General features: G+C 35.4%; 2 protein-coding genes and 1 long non-coding RNA gene across 6 annotated transcripts in view; 2 read left to right on the top strand and 1 right to left on the bottom strand.

The window, feature by feature from the left end:
• Position 1: 1 nt before the first annotated feature.
• On the top strand, positions 2-2,154 carry LOC128011738 (uncharacterized). Of its 2 annotated transcripts, none has more exons than XR_008182641.1 (3): positions 2-135; positions 264-317; positions 1,842-2,154. It is a non-coding gene; the product is annotated as an uncharacterized LOC128011738 (long non-coding RNA). The 2 variants fall into 2 exon arrangements; XR_008182640.1 differs by having other exon boundaries at positions 1,845-2,154.
• A 109-nt stretch (positions 2,155-2,263) lies between these two features.
• Positions 2,264-5,633, bottom strand: LOC128011737 (heme transporter hrg1-B). Its single transcript, XM_052594438.1, has 3 exons — positions 5,375-5,633; positions 4,371-4,538; positions 2,264-4,276 (listed from the first exon to the last, which is right to left on the bottom strand). Exons 1-3 carry the CDS (start codon positions 5,502-5,504, stop codon positions 4,140-4,142), a joined length of 435 nt encoding a protein of 144 aa, XP_052450398.1. The 5' UTR covers positions 5,505-5,633; the 3' UTR covers positions 2,264-4,139.
• Positions 5,634-7,031: 1,398 nt separating this feature from the next.
• LOC128011334 (rap guanine nucleotide exchange factor 3) overlaps positions 7,032-27,427 on the top strand; it is a 33,222-nt gene continuing 12,826 nt past the window's right edge. Inside the window, exons 1-5 of one of the 3 annotated variants that reach the window (XM_052593611.1) lie at positions 7,032-7,462; positions 12,512-12,579; positions 20,125-20,169; positions 26,861-26,967; positions 27,179-27,300. In XM_052593611.1, the coding sequence (XP_052449571.1) occupies positions 12,526-12,579; positions 20,125-20,169; positions 26,861-26,967; positions 27,179-27,300 (328 nt within the window). In that variant the 5' untranslated portion in view covers positions 7,032-7,462; positions 12,512-12,525. Of the gene's footprint in view, positions 7,463-10,005; positions 10,122-12,511; positions 12,580-14,963; positions 15,260-20,124; positions 20,170-26,860; positions 26,968-27,178; positions 27,301-27,427 lie in introns of those variants that run through there. The other 2 variants (XM_052593609.1, XM_052593610.1) reach the window with 2 other exon arrangements.

Below are 27,427 nucleotides of genomic sequence, written 5' to 3' on the forward strand. Positions count from 1 at the left end.
AGAAAAAGCTATTTTACTAAGCATAAGCGCCACGTTGTTTTAATCTACGTTGATGTCAGGTCAGCATTTATTTTTTAATTTTTTAAAACGATTCAATCAGATGATAGATAGATAAAGTAGCTGATCAAAAACAAGGTGTGATTTATAAGGCTTTCATAAAACAAAGTTATTAATAAAAATGATGTGTTGTCATATTCTTATTCCAGGAGTTACTGTTATTTTAATTTAGATAAAATTCTTTTATCATTATTCCATTATTTTAGAATGTTCCATAACAGCTGGCTGGCTCCGCTGACTGTTGGATCTTCATACTGATGGTGAGTGTGTGTGTGTGTGTGTGTGTGTGTGTAATAATCAAATATGATCAAAGACGACTTTGATATGATGCAGGGCAACAATTCCATAAATGCAGTTATGCCCCTAAAGTTCAAGATAATGGAGCATGTTTGCTGTTTGTCCCAAATGTGATTTTACACAACTGTTTAGTAAATAAGAAGTTAATAATGTTATATTTTACAATATAACACAATTATATATGTAATTATATTATTGGGTTTTATATATTATATACTATATAATTGTGTAATTATATTATTGTTTTATATACAATATAACACAGTATTGAAAATATTACTTATAAACTAATGTCACAGCAGAATTGTTGTGCATCTCAGAGAGACACAGCTGTGTTTAGTTTTTTGAATGAACAAATCAGGTGAACCAATGATTCAAAAGCCCATTCATAAAGTGAGCCGTTTACTGAATTCCTGAATGAATCAGCCATTTGAACTTTTTTTTTTCTTTTTTTTTTTTCTTATCACAATAAACAATGAAAATATCTCACAAAAAAAGAAGAAAAAATAAAAATATTACATCCTCAAAATGTGCAATATAAATTTTATTGTATCATAAACTAAGAGTCACACCTCCAGCAAATCATCTGAGAAAACATTTTCTATACTGTTCACATGACAAGGGAGAACAAACTATATTGAAAAACAATAAAAATAAACTAAAACAAAATAAATAAAATAAGACAAACCATATAAAAGGGACTCAGCATATCTGAAGTGTTATTAAATGTTTATGCAATTTTTTAGCCTGGGCATTCTCAACCTTTATGAGACAGTTTTGGAACAGCAAAAGTTCATTTTTAAGTGCAGACCATGTGGGGGAGGACTTAGCAAATCGACATTTATGTATATAATATTTTGTGGCTATAATTAGATTATTGACCAAAAATTCATCATTTTTATTTTGTAGAATTACACCCATCTGAATATTTTGATATGAAAAGAAATCTATGTTTATAGATCTGGAGGACAACAGGTTGTGAAGAGATTTCCATAAATTCTGAGCCAGTTGACATTCATAAAACAGGTGTTCTGTTGTTTCAACATTAATGTTGCAGATATGACAATTGGCTAATCAGCCATTTGAACTAATCAAATAAATTACTCATAAGAACATTTATCGCCACCTGCTGGCAGTTTTAGTTTCTTATTTAGAGTATTATTTCCTAAAAAAAAAAAGGGAAAAAACACTTTAAAGGTATTGTTCTTCGTTTTCATTAGAATGGATAAACTAGACCTCTGTATTCATTTTTTTATTATTATTATTATTATTATGCTCTGTAGATGGTCCTTGAGATGCCTTTGATTGCACAGCTGTAAGTTGTTTAAAAATATAATTGGGACTAAATTCAGTTTGATATATTAATATGTGCTTTTCCTTATTTGTCAGTTTGATTTTCGTCTAATACTAAAACGGTGGTGCCTCATTCTCTTGGAAAAGTTTGCTCTTGAAAAGTTTATTTATCTTGCATACGTTTTTCTGTCCAGCAGAGCAGTTCAGAGGTTTGGTGAGAGAGCTGATGTTCCTCCAACTGAAAGACGAAGACCAAAGAAAGCTCTTCTTTAGCATCCACATCACCACATAACACTAATAGCAATTCTATGCATATGACTTTGGAGCCCTCTAGATGTGGAATTCACTGTCGTAAATAATGAGCAGACGTACCTTCATGTGTGAGTGTGGGAAATAAAATATAAGTTATTAGCGGGCAGAGTATCATCAATATCGTTTTGAAACTGATATTTCATGGCAACAAAAAAAAAACGTCTTAAGAACATTAGTAGTAATCTATTAAAAAAAATATTGAACTGCTGCCCCCTGCTGGTGAGTCATTCAAACACGCTCAAACATCCAACTACAAACTTCCGATCAGTGTCTACATAAAAAAAGGCAACTTGAATTTGTGGTATAGATTTAAACAACAGTACTTTAATCCCCTTCAAAAGTCTCAATGTAACACACACTGTGCAAAGTTTTAATCTGCAGGTAGTATAACTGTAATCAGATGAATCTGCATACAACTGGTTAAAAGGAGAATGGTACAAAACTCCTTTACATACACGCTACATACAGCATTTTGGAGATGACCCCTTCTACTCATTAAAACAAATAATACATTTAACATTTCTATGTAATCTAGTGCAAAATAATCTGTTTTTGTTATTTTTTGGCTCCTAAAACTGGATTGTTTTCCAAGTCTTCAAAAATTATTTACTCACCATCAATATAATTTTTGGTTCAATAATTTTATTCATAATTAAACTAATTTAAATATGAATAATTTTTTGTCTGATTCTCATACAAAGCAATTATATGAGTTATACTTTTTTTTACTATAAAAAAATGGGATTTAAATGACATGACGGTGAATAAATGGCAGGATTTGGGGAGAACTATTCCTTTAACATCTGCAAATTACAACAGAACATCTGCTCAACACACAAACACACGGAGCGCTCATTCCTCAAATAAACAAAACATGAATTTTAAAACATAAACTTTTGTTTTGTCTGGCATATCTTGAAGTAAAATAACCCAAAAATAACATTTCACTTGATGACATAACATATTTAGTTTTCAAAAATATGGTGAAATCAGCTCATGGCTTTAACTTCATACAATTTTGTGATAATATATAAGTAACTAAAAACATAACATATGCAAAGGACTGAGCACCAGTTAGTCATTCATTCAATTGCTCAATCTTCTAGTGGCAAAGAGAGGAACTGCATATTAATAATACATTAATGGTAACATTCGGAACAAAATACTAGTCACACTACTAAAGTATTTACTATATAAAAGTAGTATCCAAAACAGAATGCATAACGCACCAATAAGCTTAGAATGCTACATTGTTACATTTCAGTAAGGAATCATGTATGAATATTTTACTTGTCTTGGCTTTTAGTAGTCTGATCAAATAACAAGTCAACATGGTTAAATGTACTGTACACAACATTACTGTGTTTACTGCATCTTTGACCTAATAAATGCAGCCTAGGTGAACATAAGAGACGTCTTTTTAATAAATAAATTAAAAAAATTACTTACTGCAGAATTACTAGTATGGTAGTATCCAAACACAGCCTATCATAAATAGAACTCAGTATAAACAACATTTAAAAAGAAATAACAATAACAATTGCAATGGCGAATAATAAAGAACACTATATCTGAAAACGACAGTGACATTAAATCAGTCGATTCCACCATCGCTGGCTGAGACCATCAGATAAAGCTGTGCAAATCCTTCATCACACCTCATTCAATACTCTAAGAAGAAAAATTGCAAAAATTGTACTTCGTCTCTTCAAAGTGTGCATTTTGGACCACATTCTCCAAAAATGGTTTATAGTAATACCCTAAGAATGCATATCATCAGCACTCTCAGGAACAAATATGCACCCTTATTAAAGAGGTAGAGACAAGGTCTACTGTCCCAATGACAATCTACAATTTTTGCACGTTTTTTCTGACAGTGAAGGACAGCCTTCATTTCACATCTGACATTTGGAGGGAAGTTGCCACATCTTAGTATACTCACTTCATTTGAAACATGTCAATGTAAAACCTCAAGTTAACTCAAAAAGACAGGAAAGAAGCGGATCACAGACATTAGGCCTGGATCTGAGGGAAGGAGGATTGAGATTTGAGTCTTTCTGTGAAAGCAAGGAGGCTGTAAGACGGTTTTAAAAAAGAGATCCATCCTTTCTTCCATCTCCACATTGGCAGGTGAAGCCACCGTCTGGCAACTACAAATCTACTACAGATGTAGGAGCCAATCAAAAGTCACTGAGGATGCTGATGTCAGCAAACTCCTGGTGGTAACGGTGGGAGTACATGCCCAGCAGGAAGGCCCATTTAAGAGTCATGAAGCTCCACACGGCAGATAGATAGAAGCTCTTGGGGTCAGTTATTGCTGAAGACAAAAACATACAGATTGGATTACAGACACTTTAAATATGCGTATATTTTGTGTGGAATGTTTTATTAGACAAAATGAAGGTACTTACACTGCTTTTCTATAACAGCTAAAGCTATGAAGGTGGCAAAAGCAGCAACAGCCAGGAGGGAGAAGACCGAACTAACAAACATGAAGAACTTGAGTCCTTTCAGCCATGTGCGCCAGTAGTCCTGAATGTACATAATGTGGGTGACCAATGCCCAGAGTGCCAGAACGCCTGGAGATTTAAACCCATAACATAAACACATAGAAAAAAATTGGTTATACACTGTAAAAAAAAAAAAAAAAAAATTATATATACATTTATTTAGTTAGTTAGTTAGTTAGTATAATTATTTTTTTTTTTCTTTTATAAATTACATGATGAAATAAATGGAAAATGTACTGGTGTTTTTCGGATATTATCCAATAAGTTTATAGACATTTACATTAACCCTAACACAATGCAATGAAGAGCCAAAGTCAAAATGCACAGATAAAACACCTGTAAAATATGAATTTGGAAAACTCATTATTCCTTAATAGTAATACAGTACATTTTGCCACATTTTTTTATGGATTTTCATGTAACACTTTGAATTAAACGTAAAAATTACTTTCTTACCCCAATAATCTGTTTCATTTAGAATTTCAAAAATCTTGAGTGCAAAGTTTTGGGGGGGAAGAAATATAGTTTTATCAAAAGCAATTCACAAAAACTGCTAATTTAATTAGTTTGAATAAAATTATATATTTAAATATTAATTATCATATACTATTTATTATAGCAACAGTCAAAAAATCTCCATATTTATGGGTGTTTATTTCCAAAGTCATTTAAAGAAGATAACAGACTGATTATTTTAAGAAAGAAATGAAATAATAATTAATTATATCTCTATTGGAATAACAAACCACACACTGCAGACAGAAGGTGACAGCCTGAGGCTGTTCTTCCCAACCGCATGATCACACAATAATAGCAACAAATTAAAAAGCATGACAGCAAAAGAAACAGGATGTGAAATATCTATATTTGACAGCGAATGTGTGGCCTTGAGTTTATTTCCAGACCTGATAACCCGCCCGTCGCCGCCGTCCATGGCTGTTTATAAACCACATTCCACACGATAAACGCCGAAAATCCCACCAGCATGCCGAACGTGGCATAGCCCACACTGATGTAGATCCTGTTTGGACCCATTATATATGTATAAAGTACCGCAGTAAGCTGTAAAAACAGGCTAAAGCGAATGATTACACCATCGAGGAGAGATTATGTAATGCTGCGCGGTTTATTCGTAAACACGACTGCATGACCCGGAAGAGCTCCACGGTATCACCATAGCAACAATCAACAACCTCACCGTCGCGGATGAACAAAATGATTTGGTATTATTTGGATATGTAAAAAGACAACTGAACTAAATATTTGCGAAACATAACAGAATCAGTTCTATTATATTAATTTGAATTAATTTGATATCAATTTAGGCTTACAAAACACTTGTATCTGTGTACTTTAAATGTTGTGGAAATAAATGGTTCGTATATCATAGAATGAATCATAATTACTGTAATTTTCATCATGTCAGCAGTGGCTAATTGCAGTGTGCTCCAAAAAAATAATAAAGCATTAAATGTGCGTTAATTGCTGGGAATTTAATGAGCGTGTACACATGCTAATTAAACACACATTATTTATTGTAAATAATTACAGTATAAATTGGGCATAAAGTTTGAGTGAAGGTTGCAAAAATCAATGGAAAAAAACATATATGAAATAGGAATGCAGTTTCTTTTTTTTTTTTTTTCTTTTTTTTTGATTGTCATTGTTTAAATTTATGAATAAATAAATCAACCAGCCTAAACAAACAAAAAGCAATCATGTAAAACTGTGGAAAAGTGTGTAAACATTTAGAGGTGAGGTGACACTCATAATGTCACATGTATCTCTTCTGTGCAGCGCTGAAGATGGTGGTTTGAATCTCTCTGATCTTTGCTCTGGTTTTCCATCTACCTGTCAAACTCATTGTCACAGCACTACAGTAATTGTGAAACAAACAAACAAAAAAAATAATTAATCTTCTCAAATGCAAATGAACACTACCAGTCCAAAGTTTTAATGTTTTAATGTTAAAGAATAAAGAATTTTGTGTGAGAGTTTTTGCTGTACTTTGGATCAAATAAATACAGGCTTGGTGAGCAGGAGAGACTTCTTTAAAAAACATTAAAAATCTTACTGTTCAAAAACCTTTGACTTGTAGTGTAGGCTATAAAAACTGGCGAGAACAGATCATGCATGCAATTACATAACAGAATAGAAGAAATGCTACACCCAGAATTAATCAGGCTGACATCATTCACAAATTGTTTCATGCAACCTTATTACTTTCTTGTGTACATGAATACACAAGCAACAAATGTCATGCCTTAGGGTATAACATATAAATTACAATAACATAAAATACTATTAATTAGTAATTATGAATTTATGATTCATGAAATGTGCTCATGTAAAAGGTGTATGACTGCATGAAGTTATAACTGTATAAACAGCACAGGAAAGGGAGGTATGCATTTAAAATGATCAAAATGATGATCTCAGGTAGCATTGTTTAAGCATGAGCACACATCTTTGGCCAGACGGGAGTTGGTGCCCATGTAAACAGAATGAAAGTCCAGAGAGGACTGAACCAAATCAAGAGGCCACAGATGTACTTTGGCCCCATTTCCCCCAGTCACTGCTGAGAACTGAAATACTATGGGTTTTAATGGCATTCAAGGAAATGGAAGACAACAAGTGTCATCAAGCTTCAAGACACACCTTCATAGGTCAACCCTCATGAAATGAACACAAAGCCTAATTTTGTTTCACCAATAAGAGCGGGGCAGGAAGCCGGTAACTCGGTGGCTTCAGTGATTCAAATGAGATCAACGCTCGGCGGTTTCCTCTGTATGCTTCACAGACAACACAGACAGACATAAAGAGATCGAGGCAGAGATAAAGAGAAAGAAAAAGTCATACAGAGATAGATACTTCACAAGACGCTCGCCTGGAAGACAAGAAAGACAAGACTGTCCTGATTGGCACCGAAGAAAACTATTTGGAAATCAAAGAAAACACTGCCAACCTCATCTACAGACGGACCAGACATACTGGTGAGTGTTTATATCACCGCCAGATGCAACCACATTTACCTCGTCTAACAAATCACCCTGAGAAATCACTTCAATTATTTAACTAGTAATCATTTCATTAGATAGTTAAGATTTCTGACCTCTAAAAATTCTGAATTAAATCGGAATCAATATTATTTAAATATGAACCATGACACATTTTCTGACAGTGCTGATTTAAAAAAAGGCAGATTGTATTTCACAGTAAATATTAAAAATATATATAACAAAGATTATTGGAGTAAATTTTACAACATTTTACAAGACAACTTCAAAATGTCATGTTTAATAATAATAATAACAAGACAATTATTTTAAAATACTGTAATAAAAAAACATTTACAGTTATATTTATTAATAAATACATTAATTAATTTAATACATTCATTACTATATTTAGCAATTTAGTCATTCAAATTAGTTTATATATTTATTCAACATTTATGTACAAACACATTGTCTAAAATGTTACCCATTGATTTGTTTTTTTTTTTAATGCTCAAAAATTCTTAAATAACTTTGGGAAATTCTGCGGGCATGTGATTCATCATGATGCTGAGAAAGAGACTTAAGAGACTGGTGGGTGACGGTCGAGTGCAAGAAGGTGAGCTGTGAGTTTAAAGAAGCCCCCAAATAGAAGACAGGAAGTTACACATGATTAGATGTGGCTGAGGAGGTGTGCATGTAAAACAGCTCTCTCTTATGTGCTTTCATCACTTCATATTTCACTGGACTTCCAATATAAACAATATTTCCTTCCTCCATGGACAACAGAGATCCTCTTTCTAAGAAACAGGCGCTCAGTTGGTATAGGAAGGAAAGGGTGATTTGAAATGACAGGATTTATGAGACTGAAGAATAGTGTTCTAGAATTACAAAGGGATGGAAAATATCTTCATGAGCATATGTGAAGCTTGAGATTCCAGTTAACTGGACCTTAATGTGTGTGATTTTTGTTTCATGTAAAATTGTGTTGCATTGGGAATCTACAGGGAGTTGAAGATTGATTACAAAAGGCTGTGATTTGTTGCAGGAAGTCCTACACCCTTTCCCAAAGGAAATGTGTGCTTGTTTTCGCACTGTATTTTAATCTCTGTGATGTGATTTATTTATTTTTGTTTTCTAGAAATGTAGCACTGGTCCGCCAGTTAAAACTAGTAATTTGTGAACTTTCTGGACAATTTATGGAAGCGTAAAGTACTACGATTTTTTTAAACATACTATAAAACAGTCACAAAAAGTAATAGCTTTAAATGCACACTAGAGGGCAAGCTAAGTCAAGCAGCACTACTGTGCATCGTTTGGGTTATGGAACTATCTCTGGCCAATAACATATTCTTTCATGCTAGCAGCAATTTTAAATGCTACTTTTTAATTTTATTTGCCTGACATACAAAATTGGTGAACATATTCCCATAGTTTTAAATAGGCAAATGTATCTTACAGACCAGATTATATCATAGACACTTGCGGGCAACTTCAATCTATCTTTTCTAAATTATTATTATTATTATTATTATTTAAACACATGTGACACTAAGTAATAATAATAATAAAAATAATAATAAATATGAAATAAATACAGATCAGAAATATCCACAATACGATATAACACAGAGTCAATTTATATTTAATAATAAAGATTTAAATATGCTAAATAATAATAAGTTAAAATACTTGTACTTATTTATATATATTATATATATCTTAAAATAAATGTAATAAATTATGATTATTAATATATATAAAAAAATAATTTATATTATCCAGCCTATAACAAATAAAATCTTGGCAAAGACAGGCAACAGCACAAATGACCCAAAATAGTACACAAAAACAACATATTCTCAGAAAAAAGGTACAAAAGTTGTCACTGGGGTGGTATCTGTTCAAAAGGCACAACTTTGGACCAAAAGAGTCCATACTGGTACCTTAAAGGTACATATTAGTACCTAAAAGGTACAAAAGTGTAACTTTTAAAAAGGTACTACCCCATTGACAGCTTTTGTACCTTTTTTTCTGAGAGTGTAGGATATTTGAGGTGTACAATAAATTATATTTAGTAATTAAGTATAAGACATTGCAAAACAGTTCTTCCAGCTGTCTAATAGGTTAACTGTCTTAATAGACTATTGTCTATGTGAGTTGATCTTGATCTAAAATACCTTGTTTAAAATGTTCTCAGTGTAGCAAGACCATATCTTATCTGCATCTTTAGATCTACACTACACACAGACAACATGCTGACCGTCGAAAAAAGTGGCAGACAAAGTGTCTCTTGCTATTTAATCTGAGTTCTTCTCATCTGATACATACATGTCCAAATGCCTTGTGAGGGTCACATGCAGGAGAACTGGATTTCTGAGTTCTGTCTTTGACACCGGTTTTGTCATAGCCAACCACTGACACACACACACACACACATAAACATACAGGAATACACTTTCACGTATTCAGACAAGCAGTCAGGCGCACAGCTAAAAGGAGCAATTGTGGATCTTATTTTCTTTTTATCGCTGGGCCTTAGGGTTTATATCATTAGCCGCTGTGGAGTGCGACGTACAGTACATGGAGGATATACATGCCAGAATGCTTTCGTTCTTTAAACAGATCTTGTCTGCCAAGAAGAAAAACAGATTCGGTAAGACAAAACTTAATACTGTTCTCTGGAAGTGAATGCCTGTTTTGCGAGTTTTAGAACTCATGATCAGAGTTTGTGAAGATCAAATCACATAGCGTTGTATTCTCTGTTGTTCCTGTCAGCACACAAATGCATGCTTGAATACTGCGTATGGCACTTTTCAAAATATGGCCTAAAAAAAGGTTAAATATCCAGTGAAGGGAGGCACTTAAGGCTTTAGAAAATGCTGATCATCAACCTTATAATATAAGCTGTTTTATGTTTTTATAGTTATTCAGTTTATATAAGGTATGACATTTTTACATTTATTATTATTATTTTTAATTCAGGACATTTAAATCTCTGACTATGTAGTCTTTATTACATATAATATTTAACAAAATTACAATAAATAACATAAATGAGTAGTTTGGGGTTTTATTTATATTTCCTGTAAATGATAGAAAAAAGTTTCATATGTATTTTATATGCCAGTCTTCTGGTCATGCTGTAGATTAAACGGAAAAAAATAAGATTATTTGCATTTTTGTAGTGGAAAAAAAATATATGGGACAATTTTGAATAAAAATAAAATTTTGTTAATTAAAATTAACCAACCATTGCTTTTACTACATTTCATTCAACAATTTGTTTGATTTTAAATGTCCAAAAAGATCAAATATATATAAATCCCTATTTAAGGAGTGCAGACATTTAATATGTTTAAAACATGATATTTTTGATGCTAGGTTCATTTCAAGGGATTTGAGCCTCGAAATCCATTCGGTCATAAGACTTCTAAATGTACCATTCATTAACGGTACCATACTGTACATTTACAACTCACGCAACTGCAGGCTAGAGCTTTGTCATGAGCTTTGTCATGCTGCTTTCGCAGTCGTTTCTGTTTTGGAGAGAGATGCTGGTTTCTGTGGCTCTGCTGCTGCAGTGCTGACAGAGATAATAAACCCAGAACAACAGTTGAGAAATACTTCTGGGGCCCTTGTGGAGGAAGGCAGGTGAACAGAGCCAAAACTGGGACAAGCTTCCAAAAAAATGTGCTAATTCAAGGACTCTTTGCAACTAGTTGCACCATATTACAAATAATCATTAGGAGTTTAGCACATTATCACATAATTTTGCTTCTAACTAATTTAGACATTTTTTTTACACACTTATCAAGGTGTTTACAGCTTGGATTGCAAGTATAGACGAAACCGCTTTTCTGTTTGCTATATGCCGTGCTGTGTGTTTTGATCCCCAATTTGTAATGATTAACATACATATGTAAAAGAGCAGCAACATGCTGTATTTAGATCTTGTTATTCCAGCATGTTGGACTGACTGGATCCGCAGTGGCTGAACAAACTCCCCAAAACAGTCAAGTGACTCCATGTTGATATATTTCAGTCCTCCAGAAAGGAAAGCCCACTCTCCTGAAACAATAGCCGGGGTCTAAACAAATATTATGATATGTTCCCTGACCTCCAGCCACATGGACATTCTCAGGGTGGGACATGTCTTAAGATGGTCCCCAACGTGACCTGTGGGTGGGGAGGAGCCGGAGGACATATGGTATTGCCCATTAAAGTAAATGGCATTCATTCCTTGAAAAACACAATACATTTTTGTAAATGATAATAATAATGTCAGCATGGGACACTAAGGTTAATATAAGTGCTGTTCCAATCCTTGTGAGCTGTTCACCTAAACAGTATCTTTTGGCAGTGTTGCTCCAAATAAAAGGCAGCAAAATATGCTGCCTTTTAAGATAACCTGTTTTAGCTCAAATCTAAGACAGCACTGCATATAACCAAGGATAAGGCGATCCAAGAATAGGCTGCCTGCAAGCCTGTTGAAAACCTAATTATGGACAGAGACAAGGATAATGCATATAAAAATATATTTGTTTATGCATATATTTATTTTAAAATATATGGAATATCATTTCAAATATATACGTAAATGTCATGTTTATATATATTTAAATGATTACTTTTATTTAAATAATGATTCAATTTAATGTGAATGTAACATTGATATATAAAATATCTTATATATTGTTTTTATATTTATTATGCATCATCTAATGAATAATACAATTTTAAGGTTTGTTTGGGTTAGGATTGTTACGAGCTGCTGCTAGACAGTGAGGCAGCTCACTAGATTTTGATAAAGAGCTTGAGCTTCTATTTTCGGAGCATCTCGCAAGTATAGAAATAAACAGCTATAGCAAACACAATACTATTCATCAGAGTTCACAATATCCAGCCACTGGGTTTTGTGGGAGTCATGAGATCTCACAAATCATAAGCATGAGATGGGAAACGACATGATGTAACAGTACAACGGAGAGCAGACTGAATCAAACAGTACTGACTTCCTCTCTTTCTTTACTTTTGTCTCCTCAGAGGCTCCAGGAATCATGTGCTCAGAAGACACGCTCCTCCGGTCGTCTCTGCGCCCGTCCCTTGAAAAGGTACAGAACATTTAAATAACTTTCTTAAGAATCACATATGAACTCAACTATTAGTTGCTTTTTTCTTTGCACTTCCTGGGGTAATTTATACTTCTCTGATGCACAAACTCTAAATCAAACACTAAAGCAAATCCATTTTACTACTGTAAACATTCAAAACTCATTTTAAAAACAACTGTTCAAATGTCAGAAGGGTTTTTATCCAAGCCAGTGCTGCAATTTCCTCTTCATTTTCTCCTTCTCTTCAACCTTGGCACCTGCATTAGTAAGTAAGGTGGGTTATGGCCACGCCCCCCTGATCCTCACCCCCTCAAGGTTTATCATGCAGCTGGAGCACACAGATAAGAGCGCTGAAGGAGAGACTGTGTAGAACGCACGAGCTAAACATATTTTGCCTGCTCTAGCGGTTCTTTTACTGCTTGATGCAGAGTTTTGTTATGCAGATTCCTACTTTTCTGGATGCAGATCAAATAATCCTTCAAAACAACGGGATAGGATGCTGTTTTTATTCCATTTAAAAACCTTTGCTTAATCTTATAATGTTTGTTTCTGTTCCAACATATTATTATGCTTAACAGATCATTCGTTCATGCATATTCAAATGAAATGTCAAAACACGGTATATAAAACTATCAGCTAACTGAATTAAAACTGCATTTTTTAAAATTAATTTTTATAACTGTTAAGTTATATTTAATTACATTTTAAGAAAAAAAACTAGGTTTTTAATACTTTATTTCAAATTAACGTTCATCTTATTTCAAGTGATATATGTGTTTGTATTAAAATAATACATAGCCTATGCATATATTATGTAAACAAAAACTTATATTTTGGATGCGATTAATCGTTTGACAGCACTAATATAAACACCCACTATGAGGCAATCGTCTCTTCAGAACTAGTCTGACCATGTATTGCAGTTAACAAAATACCATATGTGACCCTGCAATTAACACTGTATATTGTTTATTATCGATTTTTCTTTTATGCCAAAACTCATTAGGATATTACATAAAGATCATGTTCCATGAAGATATTTGGTAAAATACACCCTTAGGTTCCAGATTTTCAAATAGTTGGTTCCAGATTCGGCCAAATACTGTACGATTCTAACCAGGGGTGGCAAGGCCAGGGCAAAGGCCACCCCCTAGGATGATTTGCAGTGGGTACTATTAATTGGGTGGGGGTAGTGCATGAACAGCTCTCTCTCCACCTTCAATACCATGACTTAGGTGCCCTTGAGCAAGGCATCGAACCCCCAACTGCTCCCCGGGCGCCGCAGCATAAATGGCTGCCCTCTGCTCCGGGCGTGTGCTCACAGTGTGTGTGTGTGTGTTCACTGCTCTGTGTGTGTGCATTTCGGATGGGTTAAATGCAGAGCACAAATTCTGAGTATGGGTCACCATACTTGGCTGAATGTCACTTCACTTTAATTTAAATGCATAATGTAAATTCACAATAGCTTAAGAAGTGGGGGAAAAAACGTGCAGCACCCGCTGCAGCCACAGTTTTGCGTCTCTGAGCAACATTAAAGTGTTTCGTTCCTGAATGAATCAACCGTTTAAATGATTCGGTTCAATCGCAGCCAATGACTCACTTAAGTGACTCGCTGCCACCTATTGGCGGTTTTACATTTTAGGTACCTTTTCATTTAAAAAATAATTTCAAACATCAGTTTTCAATGTTTTATCTTTAATATATCAAAACATTATTTATCCATTTGTAACTGCAGGTTAAAGTATTCCATGTTCCACAGAGCTGCATTAAACAGTGTGTAAAATGGCACTTCAGATCTCTGCATTGCAAAAAGCAATATTGTTGATACTGATTGCATTTGCTTGGTAAAAGCCCAAATGCAAGTATTTGACCTAAAAGATGGTGTACACTTTTAGAAAAAATGGTGTAAATGTAAAAAGAAAAAAATCATGAGTCAGCACAACTAGAAATAAGGCATCAGCACAATAACACTCAGCGAAATAGTTTAATTATCGTTTTCATAAAATCCCAGAAATCACAGAGATGTAACCTTTTGTCTATATTGAAAACCCTTAATTTTTTTTTCTTTATTTTAATGTGCCACCCCAAAATTTACTGTGGCCTCATCTGGCCACCCCTGTTAAAATTTTCTGGGGGCGCCACTGGCACTGTCTAACAAACGTCAATGGAAAGCTTATTTGTGCTCAGTTAATTAAATCTCAGTTTTAAAAAACTGACCCTTATGACTTTTTTGGGTCCAGGATCACATATGATCACAATTTTATGTAAACAGACACTTGCGGATAATCCATGCGGATGCTGGTTACAGTGGTTAGTGTAGTGAGAGGCGGAGGCGGGAGCTGGAGCGAGGGGTGGCGCCTCGCCTCGGATGGATCGAGAAGGCACAGGCACGTCTGGTCTGACAGCGAGCAGCAGCTCTTAATGGCATTCGGAGGCTGGAGCTCACACGCACGCAGGAATGCAGCGTGCAGGTCCGGTTGTCCTTAAACAGGGATTGTCCGATCCTTACTGGAGATGTAGTTTTCGACATGTGTTGCTATAACAGATTATCTTTAAGTAAAAGAATTGTTCACATATCGGACCGGGGTGAAACATGCATCTCTTTCGGAGTTATAAATATCAAGTCTTTTCAGATCGGTGTACCAGTGAGGAAACACCTCAGATTCGAGGAATCAGCTGGGTAAGAAATTCATTCTTTAAAAAAAGTAGAATTGTTATTCGTAAAGACCGAAAGAGAAACGTCTATAATCTGGTTATTCCATGAAATAGGAGCGTGTTTGGAAAAGTTATGTTCTTTCAAAGAATGTTTAAAGTATTAATAAATTACATTCTGCACTCTCAAGTTAAATAAACTTGCTTTGAAGTGTGCTTAAAAATGCCATCTTCATGGAAAAATAACTTAATGATAAGACATTACATGTTGATGTCTGCTTTTTATTGGCACCCTTTTATTGGAATAACCCAAACAATATTTTCATTCTGAATATATGCAGGTACAATTTTCTCAGAACAACCTATAGTCAATAGTCAATTGTAGGGCTAATGAAGTGTGTTTGTGTGTGAAGGGAAGATGGCATTGAAACCAATGCCAAATGATGTGAAGCCAGAGGCTAAGACACTTAACCAAAGCCCCTCAGACACTGAACATGACCCCAAACAGTCAGGGAGAGCAGAGCTTTCTATTGTTGTTGTATATGTTTTTGTGTTTAAAATGTTGTTAAAGGGTTAATCAAGGATGAGTTATTTATACCTTATTGTTCATTGTCCATCTTAAGGTTTGTTCCCTTACAGTTTGGAAAATAATGTGCACAGGAAGACCCACAACCACTGTAGACCATAGTGAACTTGAGTGAACTTTAGTGAACTACAGAGTAAATCTTATATAATGAGCTTTTTATCATAAGTGAAGGATCTCAATTCAAAAAGAGACTGACTGATCTTTTTAGATTACATTCTTTTCGGTTGGTTCTGGTCATGTGACTTTCATATCAATATCAAGAAGAAAAACAAAATACTCATAAACACGGGACGAGCAAACATATGGACACTGTGTAAACCTTATTGGTGCTTTCCCACCTTCATATTACACTGAACATTGACTAACCTGCACGTTTACTCCCATACCTATCCATGTCTTTAAATACACATGATAAACAGTTAGTCCAGTTAGAATATGTTTTAGTTTCTGGCCTGCTGACTTTCAGATGTTATGCGGGGGTCTTTTATGTTTCAAGAGACTGGACCCCCTTTTCCTTTTCTACATTCCAGCAATAAGGGTCGTGACTCAGAATGAAACATCTAACATTGCCCAAAGACCCCATGAGAAAGAGATAATGAGCCCTAGTTAAAAAGATATCCATGTGTTGTGTCAATGTGCCACTGTATGCACTCTTATCAGGGTTGACTTTAATCTGTCTGCCATTTTCTGGAGGTTTGTTCCACCTGAAATTAAGTATATTTTGTCAGAATACGGTACAAAAACAAAACTTTACACTGAGGTATTTGTCTTAAAGGAAAGAATTTACATGAAAATTTGCTTAAAGTTTACTTTTTTACCCTCAGGCCATCCGAGATGTAAATTAGTATGTTTCATCAGCGCAGATTTAGAGACATTTAGCAATACTTCTGCATAAACTTGCTCACCAGTGAATGGGTGCCGTCAAAATGAGAGTTCAAACAGCTGATAAAAACATTACAATAATCTCCAAACAAATTCATCATTAAAACGTTTTGTTTACTTTAAACAAACCATTGCTTCCTGCTAAAATATGAGTCCTCAATTCATAATACTGGTTTCTTCAGTGTAATCTTGTCTGAATCAGGAGAGATATCTGCACAGTTCAAGCACCATTTAAAACAAATCCAACCCTCCCGAACAAAGCAAATTAAAAAAATAATTTGAGTGAACTATTGTCCTGCATTAGTTACACTGTAATACATTTGTTAAGTGGGATTCCCATAAGAGTTTCTAAGTTAAATGGTAAGTCTTTATGATTTTCTTTTACTGCCATGAAGCTTGAGATGCATCCATCTATCAGCAATTATATGGCCAATTTGGACACTCAATAAAGTAAAGGAATAAAGACACCTGTCAATAGCATTTCAGAATCATGTGATTTCAAATACTTCCCAGCACCTTCGCCACACTTACAGTCAATATCCATCTGTAATTTCCCTCTTGTACAAACAAACATGTGATCCAGCAGCTGTAGTTTCACTCTACACAGTTTACTCAGTCAACAGAGGTAAAGATATCTCCATGGCCAACCTTATACTAAGTTAAATCAGGCAAGAGGATGCAGTGAACCTGATCATCTGAGAATCATTCAGCCATTTTTACTGCCCATTGTTGCTGTTGAAAGGAAACCAAGCAGGGAAAATGCTGAGAAAAAAAACTCTTTTTAAAACAAATCAGCTTATCCTTATAAGATCTTCAAATTATACATTAGTTTTAAATGTTGGCACTGTTGACTGGCTGATGTTTCACTGTTTCTGTGGGCGTCTGCTGCATTATGTTCCTAGGTGGTGTGGTGTAGTGGTTATAGGTATAGTAAAATTATGATTTACTCACCCGCATGTTGTTCCAAACCCATATGACTTGCTTTCTTCTGGGGAACACAAAAGGAGATGTTTAGCTCATAGTGGTGTCAATTAACAGAATGGTTACAGTAGGTTGTGAATGACATTAGAGTGAATAAGTTATGACAGAAATATCCTGAAAGGAGCGAGAAAGGAGAAAGCCTTAAATATTATTATAATAACAATGAGCCATTGTAATGGTAAGGGACTGTTCACACTGGATGGAAACAAAAGATTAAATTTCACAAAACCTATAAAGATACATTATCAGGGCAAGCCCATGCTTCCTAATGCTGCACAGCATTAGTCAGCCGATGCTGAGTAACACCTGCCATGGGAACAGAGTCTGACAATGGCTCATAAAAACTGAGTTATGGACTCTCCACCATATGCAGAGGGGAATCGGGTGGATTTCGGGCGGATGAAAGTTTCTCTTTGTCAGAAGGTTAGAAAACTATGCTGGCAGCATCTCAACTTGTAGCTCAATTCCTTAATGATTCAAGTTGGTCCACTTGGTCATCATGGTAACGCTCCCTGCAGATATTTTCTAGTCATGCAAGTACAGCTCCCGTCTGTTTGAAAAGTCAAAGCCTGACGCCGGAGACTTGCAGTAACATTTCAAAACAAATCTATCATACATTCTCCCTCTAACTCAATAAAGGCTAAAAATGTGTCATATAAAATGTGGAAATATAAGGAAATGTTGTTTTCCAGGCCTGAAAAAAAAGTTATTAAAAGTGATGAAAATTTCTAATAGATATTTTTATTTTTTTTGTCTCTATAATATATGCAATCTGCTACTGCAATATTGCCTCTGAGCAGAGTAAAACTTGCTCTCAATCTGAATCTGTAAATTTATTCAGGTTCTTTGAATCAAGGAATTGGTCAAACTGGTTCAGTCTGGTTCAGAGTGATTCATTTAAATTATATATATTTTTTAATGTAATTGCACTGGTCAATAATAGATTAGTTTCTTTACATATATGTCACGGGCATGACCAGAGTTAAATAAATTGACTTGACTGAACATATGCAAATTCATTTTTGCACTTTTGGTTGACAGAATGCAGAATGTATTTAAACATGATAAAATGTTTTTTGATCCACTCTTAAGAATAAAGGTCCTTTATTGGAATCTAAAGTTCCATTGCAAAAAATGTGCTATATAGTTGAAAAGTTCTTCAAATATTCTTTATACTAAAGAAAGAAAATCTTTTAAGAACTGTTTGCTGAAATGTTATTTTGGATATCCAATTTCGCACTGCAATTAAAAAGAAAAAACTATATTTTTAAAGCAAAAATTATATTGCTTGACCAACATGTTTAATAAACATACATGGAAACTGTGTATTGCATTGTGAGTGATAGGAATTCTTATTCTTAAGCAAACAAATTCTGTGTGGGCCTGGGTATCTACCTGTAACATGAAATACGATATCACCTTTATTCATATAGTGCTTTAAATATAGATATGATTAATTATATTTGATATTGATTTCACTAGGTCAGTTCATTGCAGAATCAATAACTAAAAAGCATTTGGGCATCTAAATCACCAGTGGTTAACAGATTACCAATCAATATTTAAACATAGTTCATCCATTATTCTGTCTTCAATCTCACTGATGCTCTGATTTTTATGATGCAGAGGAGAGAGAAGCTTTTCTTGGCCCTTGATTGCAGACAGAGATCAGAGCTGCTGGCAATTGTTGTTAGTAAATGGCTGAACGGAGAACCAAAACCTTGAGTGCCTCTTGAGCAGGAATCCAATCAGATATGCATGCCTACAACCTGGTCATTCTCAAGTATGTGTAAAAATTGTAATTCTGAGGAAAAAAGGCGAGTTTATATCTCACAATTTGGACTTTTCTGCTCAGAATGAACTCACGGTGCAAGTTAATACCTTGGAATATTTGACATTTTTTTTCCCCAGAACTGCAAGACAGAAGTCAGAATTGTAAGATATACTGCATCAAGAAAGTAAACAGTGAATTGTGAGATTTAAAAAATCAGTCAAACAAACTTAATTGCAAAAACAAATGATAAACCTCTTAGTCATAACGACAGTCTCTGTCCCTCCTCCACCACGAAAGCCAAACATTCCTTTTAAATTCTTTGTGAATCTTAATTACTTTATGGCAGTTCATTAGTCTTTGCTGAGAGGGAGGCAGGTGGCAAAGATCATGTGCAGTGCTAGTGTCACATACCACACATGGCAGCATTAGTCTGGCATGTCTTCTGGCATTCTTCAGCCCTCGGTGCCTTTGTTGTATCGCGTTTTAATACTTTTGATGCTCTACATAGACAGAATGACATTTTGACAGTCACAGATTGATTTATTTGTATCTCAATAATAATATAAAACTAGACTTAGTGATTGGTTCTTGCCTAAAGGCAACCACAATGCTTGAGCAGGAACTCAATTCTTATCATTAAACTCTTTCTCTCTCTGTTTTCTTCTCACAGACACCTCTGCCAGAAGCCGTGGATACACAACACACCATCAAACAGGTATGAAGGACTTCGTACAGTGGCCAGGGCTTTTTTCTTCTGTGGAACACAAAAGGAAGATTTTTAGACAATATAGTCATCGTTTTTCATGCATTTACTAAGAATGAAGGCTGAAGCTCCACAAAGGAGGTCAAAGTGCATTAAAATCAGCTACTCATTCAGTATGATTCAAATCTTGTGAAGTCAAACGATACATTTGTGAAGATGAGACCAAAATTTGAGCCATGCAAACTTATTTAATGAGGCTTTTGCATGCTTTTTAATTTACACAGATGAAAGAAAGCCATACAGGTTTGGAACGAACACATCTGACTAAGTAAATAATAAAGGAATTCGAATTTTTAGGTGAACTACCCCTTTAAATGAGTTCCAGTAAAATTCTTCAAGGTGATGTGTGGCATCTCTGTAACAGAAAGCATGCTTTCATCTGCACACCTCTGACTGCTATGAGGTTATAATGTCATGCGCACAGAGGTTATAAAGGGTGGCGCTCTACAATATTGTTAAGGACATAAAAGGGCTGGTGGAATTCTAAATATGGCTCAAAATAATATTACTCACCTTGTGGAGCAGTTTTGCCTAGATGTCACAACATTTCTCCAGAATGGGCGAGGCCTCAACACAGATTCCTTTTAAACACATTTTGATAATTACTCATCATAATATTCAAAGCATCTTTCATTCCATCTGAGTGTCATTTCATGTGGATGTGTTTTGATTATTAATTTGTGCGCAATTATATGTGTGTGTTGTAATTGCTTTCTAAAAGTTAAGTAGTAGGAATGCATACACATTTTGCCGTTATTTCACTACTACACGCAGTTCTAGCATTGCAGTGTCAACTCTCTTGGCTCATATAATACATGTCCCTTCAGTATCATGTGAGCCCCTGAGGGAGGAAGACACTGTAAATATGTTGTTGTACTGGCTTTCAAATGAACGGTAGATTTTCAAGATCTTGTTAAACTAGGTCAGTAGGTCTGTATCAACATTATGTAGGTCCCAGCTTTGTCTTAAGATGGTTCTCCTAAAATTTCATGAGTAATGCAGAGAAACAAATGAGTTTACATACAGTAAAAGTAGCAGCTCAGATCATTAAATCTGCACATCTGAGCACTATTTTAGAATTTAAGAGGCTAAACCCCCCTTATGCTCTACCTAAACCCCTCCTTAGTTCATTCATCCTCATCTATCATTCCTCAAAGCACTGTCAATGAAAACTAAGAATTATTCACAGCTAAACATGCATAGCTATTGTTTCTGCTAATCGTATGAGCAGCTGCCTAACCCACTGAAACCCACTGTTTTGTGGCTTAAAAGCACGCTCTAATCACCATAAACACCTATTTCCTTTGCACACACCTTTCGGTTCTTTTCTTATGCAATTCTGCATTGACCACAAAAGGGGGAATGTCAAAAAACCAGTGAAAATGCAGCTGAAATGCTTTTTGTTTTTCAGTCAATAGTTTTAAGCAGACATCTGGGCTTGCATGTTCGAGCATGGTCAGTGCCTGATGGGAGAAAAGGCAATATTGCCAAGGATTTACATGTGGTTTATCAGAGCTCTGGAAGGACGTTTCATCTGTGGAATGCTCTCAGCTTCTTTTTTTGTGGGCACAGTGATTCCTGGAGTGTGTTCCTTTGAGCAGAAAGACAAGTAGAGCAGTTTTCATCAGTTATTACTGGTGTTTTTAAGGCAAGCATCACTTTTTTCATCATAACTTCTACTTAGGGCAATAGGGTTTTTGAATGTTATTCTGAAACCCTAACCCTGGAAGAAAATAGAAGAATTTTGTATTAAATGTATACTCAATGTTTTTTTTTTAATATTACTATTTAGGTTGCATTTATTTAAATCTTAAGTTCAGTTTTAGTTTAGTTTTTTATTAGAACTTTTTGTGCTTGTATTAAGAAATCTGTATATTTATTGAGCTTTGCTTCAGTTTACAAAGCAGTTTTTAATACTTTAGTTAACAATAATATCCTTGATAAGTTCAGAACCGTCATGCGTCCTGAGTGGCTCCGGTGTTTCTGATATGATTCCTGCCCGGCTCTATTGTGAGCTTGCTATGTATTGTACAGAACGAAGCCTTTCCCTCGGCTCACCAAGGTCACGCCCTCACGACTGCCTCCGCTGTTACCGTCGCCCACAGATGGAAAACACAGCCTGTTTCCTCCCCACACTACAGAGGAGGACGGGGCTGTGCTGCCTGCTACTTCAAAACCCGATGCATGTGGGTGACTAACACTTGTATACAAAGGAAGCACAATCACATTCCCGACAAGTCTCTATAGTTGAGGTATTGTGTTAGAAGCTTGCAAAGCTCAGTAGGGTGAGGCTCTGTTGTTTTGTTGAGCAGCTATTCATATTCATACAAACAGGAACAATAAGGATGCTTTTCAGTAGTTCAGGTGGTGTTCAGCAGTGACCACACCACAAAAAAGTTGTTTGTTTTATACATATTCTATCACACATATATATACAGTATGTGCTACCCTGCTGCCTCTACATTGTTTGTATAGCAATATGACCTAGACTTGAACAATGCCACCCTTTCCCTCTGGACAAACCCTCAGTCATGTGGAGAGACATCACATAATCAGTGTTCTATGAGCTGGTAGTTTGGCTGGAGCTCTCCAGGGATCCTTAGAAATACCTGAGAGAATCCGAAAAACAAGTGTATAAATATAGCACAAGCACAGTTGTGAGCTGCAAAATTGTAAATAAATTGCAAAGTGAAATCATAGACATTAAAAATTAGAACTCGTTTGACTTTTAGGACTCATTTGACATATTAGGCAGCACAATGAAAACACAACAAAATCATTTCTTAAGCACCAAATCAGCATTTTAAAATGATTTCTGAAGGATTGTATGACCTTCAAGACTGTAGTAATGGCTGCTGAAAATTCAGCTCTGTCATCACAGGAATAAATCACAATTTTAAAGATATTAAAATAGAAAATGATTTTAAATTACAATAATATTTCACAATATTACTGTTTTACAGTGACTAATTCTCTCTATTAACTAGTTGCTTATTACCACGACTATTATTAATATATTGGCTGTTTATTAGTGATTATAAAGCACATATTCAGCACTATTCTAAATCTCTAATTCTACTCATACCTAAACAATATCCTTACTATTAATAACCAGCAAATTAAGAGTTTGAGGCAAAAGTTAATGGTTGGTTATTAACAAGAATTGGACCTTATGCAGCCTTTGTCAAAAACATTCCCAAAATCTTAGGACCCCAAATGGTTTTAGAACCTTTAAATGGTAGTGTACCCAATAAATGACATTTTCAAAACAACATTGATATGTGAATTGAATGATCCAACGGATATTTGGATAAAATGGAGAATGAGCAGCCATGCTTCTTGTTGTCGCAGGTATCTTATGATACATATAATCCCAAGTGTTCAGGAGAGTTGTCAAAGTCAGTGATCCACAGGGAAGTAATTATTCCCCAGGAGACTGTAGAATGCTGGGAATAGGCTGCCAGCCACCGTTCCCATCTATACCCTCGTCTCCAGGGACAGAACCATGAAGCGGAGATGACAAGAGAGAGATTTACATGCTCAGGGTCTGCAGACACAGAGTCTGGGATCACGCTGTGTAGAGTGAGCTAGATGGAGAGTTCTGCAGGGTGTAAGTCTCAGAGGATACAGGCTAGATGTAGGTTGACCACTTTTACTAGGACTGTGCTTGCTTAGTTGGCTAAACTACTTATATACTAATTACCAAATGAGTTACGTTAACAGGCATTAAGAAAAGTGTAACTCTGAAATTGTCCCGGGATCATCTGGACTGGAAGCTAAGCACATGTTCTGTACAGAACTGTCCTTGTGCAGCATTTAATGAAGTGGTCCTGTGAGAACAGCACTGTAGATCTGGCCTCGCTTCGAGGTGAAAAGACGGGTCAGCTGATCCCTCACGGGTCAGGAGCCAATTACATCACCGTGACTGACCGACCAGGACAGGGGCCTCCAAGAAGGGGCACACGCCTCCGCCCTCAGCAACAACCACAACAAATAAAGTGTGAGAAATGAAGGCAATTCAAGTTCAAGACCTCATCTTGAGACAAACTGTTCTGCAGAGCAACTGAACAAACAAATAAAGGTTCAGAGTTTCTGCAAAAAAGAAAAAAGAAAATCACAAGACTAAAGAATGAGACAGCTAGGGTGGAGCAGAAGCATGTGTCATAATCCACATGTTATCCATCCCAAATAGTATGCAGTATTGGAATATGTGTGTTTAAATAGGAAACTGAACGTTTGTTAAAATTTCCTGCAGATTTGACTGAAGTGCGTATGCTTTTTGGGCTTATACTGCCTCCAAAAAGTTTGTTTTATATACAATAAGTCTATTCTATTTTGATTGTGTATAAAAATCTTTTTAGTTAGATGTAAACACAAGCAAATTTTTACATTTAGATGGGTGGTGGGGTCACGGCACCATTTTATACATACAACTATATACCTTTCATACTGCCATATACTGTCTTATGGTACATGAAAAATATACTGTTCAAAAGTTTGGTGTCCATAACTTTTATTAATATTGTTATTATTATTGATCAAAAGTAACAGACTTTTTTACTATAAAAAAATGCTGTTCTTTTAGACTATCTATTCATTGAAAAACTGTTTTTGATAAGAAATATTTCTTAAACATAAAATCAGTATTAAAGAATGATTTCTGAAGGACTATATGACACTGAAGTCTGGAGTAATGGCTGCTGAAAATTCAACTGTCATCAAAGCATTCAATTACATTTACAATACGTTAAAACAGAAATAAGTTATTTTAAATGATTAATTTCACAATATTACTGTTGCTAATGTATTTTTTATTTAATAAATGCAGCATTTATGATACTTCTTTCAGAAACATGAAAACAGTTTTACCAAAAAGTTTTGAATGGTAGTGCATGTTCTTTTGATTTTGACCAATAAGCAACCACCTAGTCATAGGCTAAAAAAACACACGCAAAACACCTTTGCAATGCCCAGACAACCACTCACAACACCCTAACATTTGAAAGCTCCACTCTCGTTTTTACTCAGTAAATGCACAAATAGTTTTCAGTTTTACTTGGGTTGCTGTGCTGTTACGGCCTCATGCAACAGCTTGAGGCGTTTGGCTTTGAACTTGCAGCTTTTGATGTTGTGAAACATAAATGTAAAAATGAGGTGTATTTTGGTGTGTGTGATCTCTACTAAAACCACTTCAATCACTTACAGAGCGTCGTCAGGAAAAAACAACAACAAAAAAACCCAGCAAATGTTATATTTTTAGCTTCAACTAGCAAGCCTCCTTTGGTCAGTGCAAACCTGCACTAAAACCAGCTTTTAACTGGATGCCTGTCTAAGCGGCCCATTCTTCTAAAACTAGCTTTTAATCCAATGCTTGCCATCCCAACTTGTCTATATCCTCCTATGTTTGCCTACACTTCAGTGGAGGTTTTTTTTTTTTCAGTGTGTCAATGCGTCGAACCAGTTTTATCACCATGCGATCAGTGAGTTGGTCTTGGCAGGCGTGCAGAAAAAAAAAAAAGGCTGCGTAGCAACAGTGGCATGCTTCAGTAGTTCAATAAACTCTAGCCTCAGTCAATGAGGTCGAGTTCTTACACTCCAGTTTTCTAAGTCTGTTTGGGACACGCCGTCTGCGGGGGGTCCAACAGGGGTGGGAAAGGAGGAGACATGGAATGAAAACAGAAGTCTTGGAAGGGAGGAAAGAATGAAAACAGAGCAAGCTGATAGAAGGAAAACAGACGAGTGGAGAAACAGCTTCCATACGGGGGAGGAGTGTGAACGCAAGTGATCATTAGTTTGGTAAATTCAACTCAGCGGAGGTGGTGTAGGAAAAAATGTAGCAGGTTCTCACCCTCCACTCACCTGTTCAGTAAAACACCAACTCGTTGTGTTTTTATATGGCTGATATGGTTGTAAAGGAAATTGTGTGTATGCTTTGGAAATGACAAACTTTCATCCAATTCAAAACAACCTGAAACAGCAATCGCAATGCATTTGATTTGCATAATATGGTTAATTCAGTGGAAAATAATTAGGGTGTGATATATCTGTTGACTGGGTTAATAATATGACCCAGATATGAATAATATGAAAGTCACTTTCCAGAACATTTTCCTTCACTGTTCCCTGCTGGTGGAATGCCCTTTCCAGTCTCATGCGTAAAGCCAAATCCCAAACAATTTAAATAAACTAATTTCTTCCATGAGCACTTCATTGCATCCTACTTAAAAAAATATATAATAATAATATTATTTCTTCCTCAATCGCTCCCTGTTGTAGCTAATACTTTTCTAAACAATGCCTGAAACTTTGTTTTGTCAGCACGTTTTGTCTTTAAAGCACATTGCCTCTTTATGATACAGTTGCTTACTGTATTCCTCATTTGTAAATCACTTTGGATAAAAGCATTGGCTAAATTAATAAATGTAAAATTTAAATGTGGTTCATATAAATATAAAGTCATTCATAAATTTTTTTATAACTTTTAGAAAGTCATTAAGAAGATAATTGGTGTCAATTTTAATTTCCTGTTATATTTAAACAGCATTCAAAGACATTTGAAATATTACAAAAGACTTAATTAGTCAGAAATTAAAGTAATGACAATAAAAATGTTCATTACCTATTTTCGGTTTCTCTCCATCAGTTTTTATCCGATCGGATCCTGAAGGCTGCGCGGGTGGTTTACAGCACTCTGATGGAGCGTAACCCAGGCCTGATAAGAGACAGAAAACACCATCTTAAGACCTACAGGTGAATCTTTCACAACATCTTTCACATGCTTGTGCAAAGCGCGTTATAAATCTGACTGTAATGGAAATGCATCTAATTATTCCCAGGAAAACACTTAGCATACTTTGGAGAAATAAATAAATCAACTTACACATTACTCAACCATAGAGACATGCAGATAAATTTGTAACACTTTAACTTCAGTCTGCTTTTTGACTGCTTTGTCCCACAGACAGTGCTGCAGTGGGAAGGAACTTGTGGATTGGCTAATGAAACTCAATGATTGCTTCCAGTCCCGGAGTCAGGCAGTCGGAATGTGGCAAGTTTTGGTAGATGAGGGCATCCTGAGTCATGGTGAGTGATCATCTATAGATATCAACACAAGATTATTTGTATGCTTTTCTTTAAACAAGAGTCCTATCCTATAGTGATGGTATCGGACTGTAAAACTATGGCATTTTGATACACATCATGGTGCTGA

Source organism: Carassius gibelio, chromosome B23 (assembly GCF_023724105.1).
Source record: "Carassius gibelio isolate Cgi1373 ecotype wild population from Czech Republic chromosome B23, carGib1.2-hapl.c, whole genome shotgun sequence".
Lineage (NCBI taxonomy): Eukaryota > Metazoa > Chordata > Actinopteri > Cypriniformes > Cyprinidae > Carassius > Carassius gibelio.

Bases quoted from the DNA above. Each gene is read 5' to 3' on its own strand.
- LOC128011737 (XM_052594438.1), bottom strand. From the start codon at position 5,504: ATGGGTCCAAACAGGATCTACATCAGTGTGGGCTATGCCACGTTCGGC. The intron at 4,539-5,374 runs GTCTGGAAATAA...TTAAATCTCCAG, and splicing joins GGCGACGGGCGGGTTATCAG to GCGTTCTGGCACTCTGGGCA. The intron at 4,277-4,370 runs GTAAGTACCTTC...TTTTGTCTTCAG, and splicing joins AGCTGTTATAGAAAAGCAGT to CAATAACTGACCCCAAGAGC.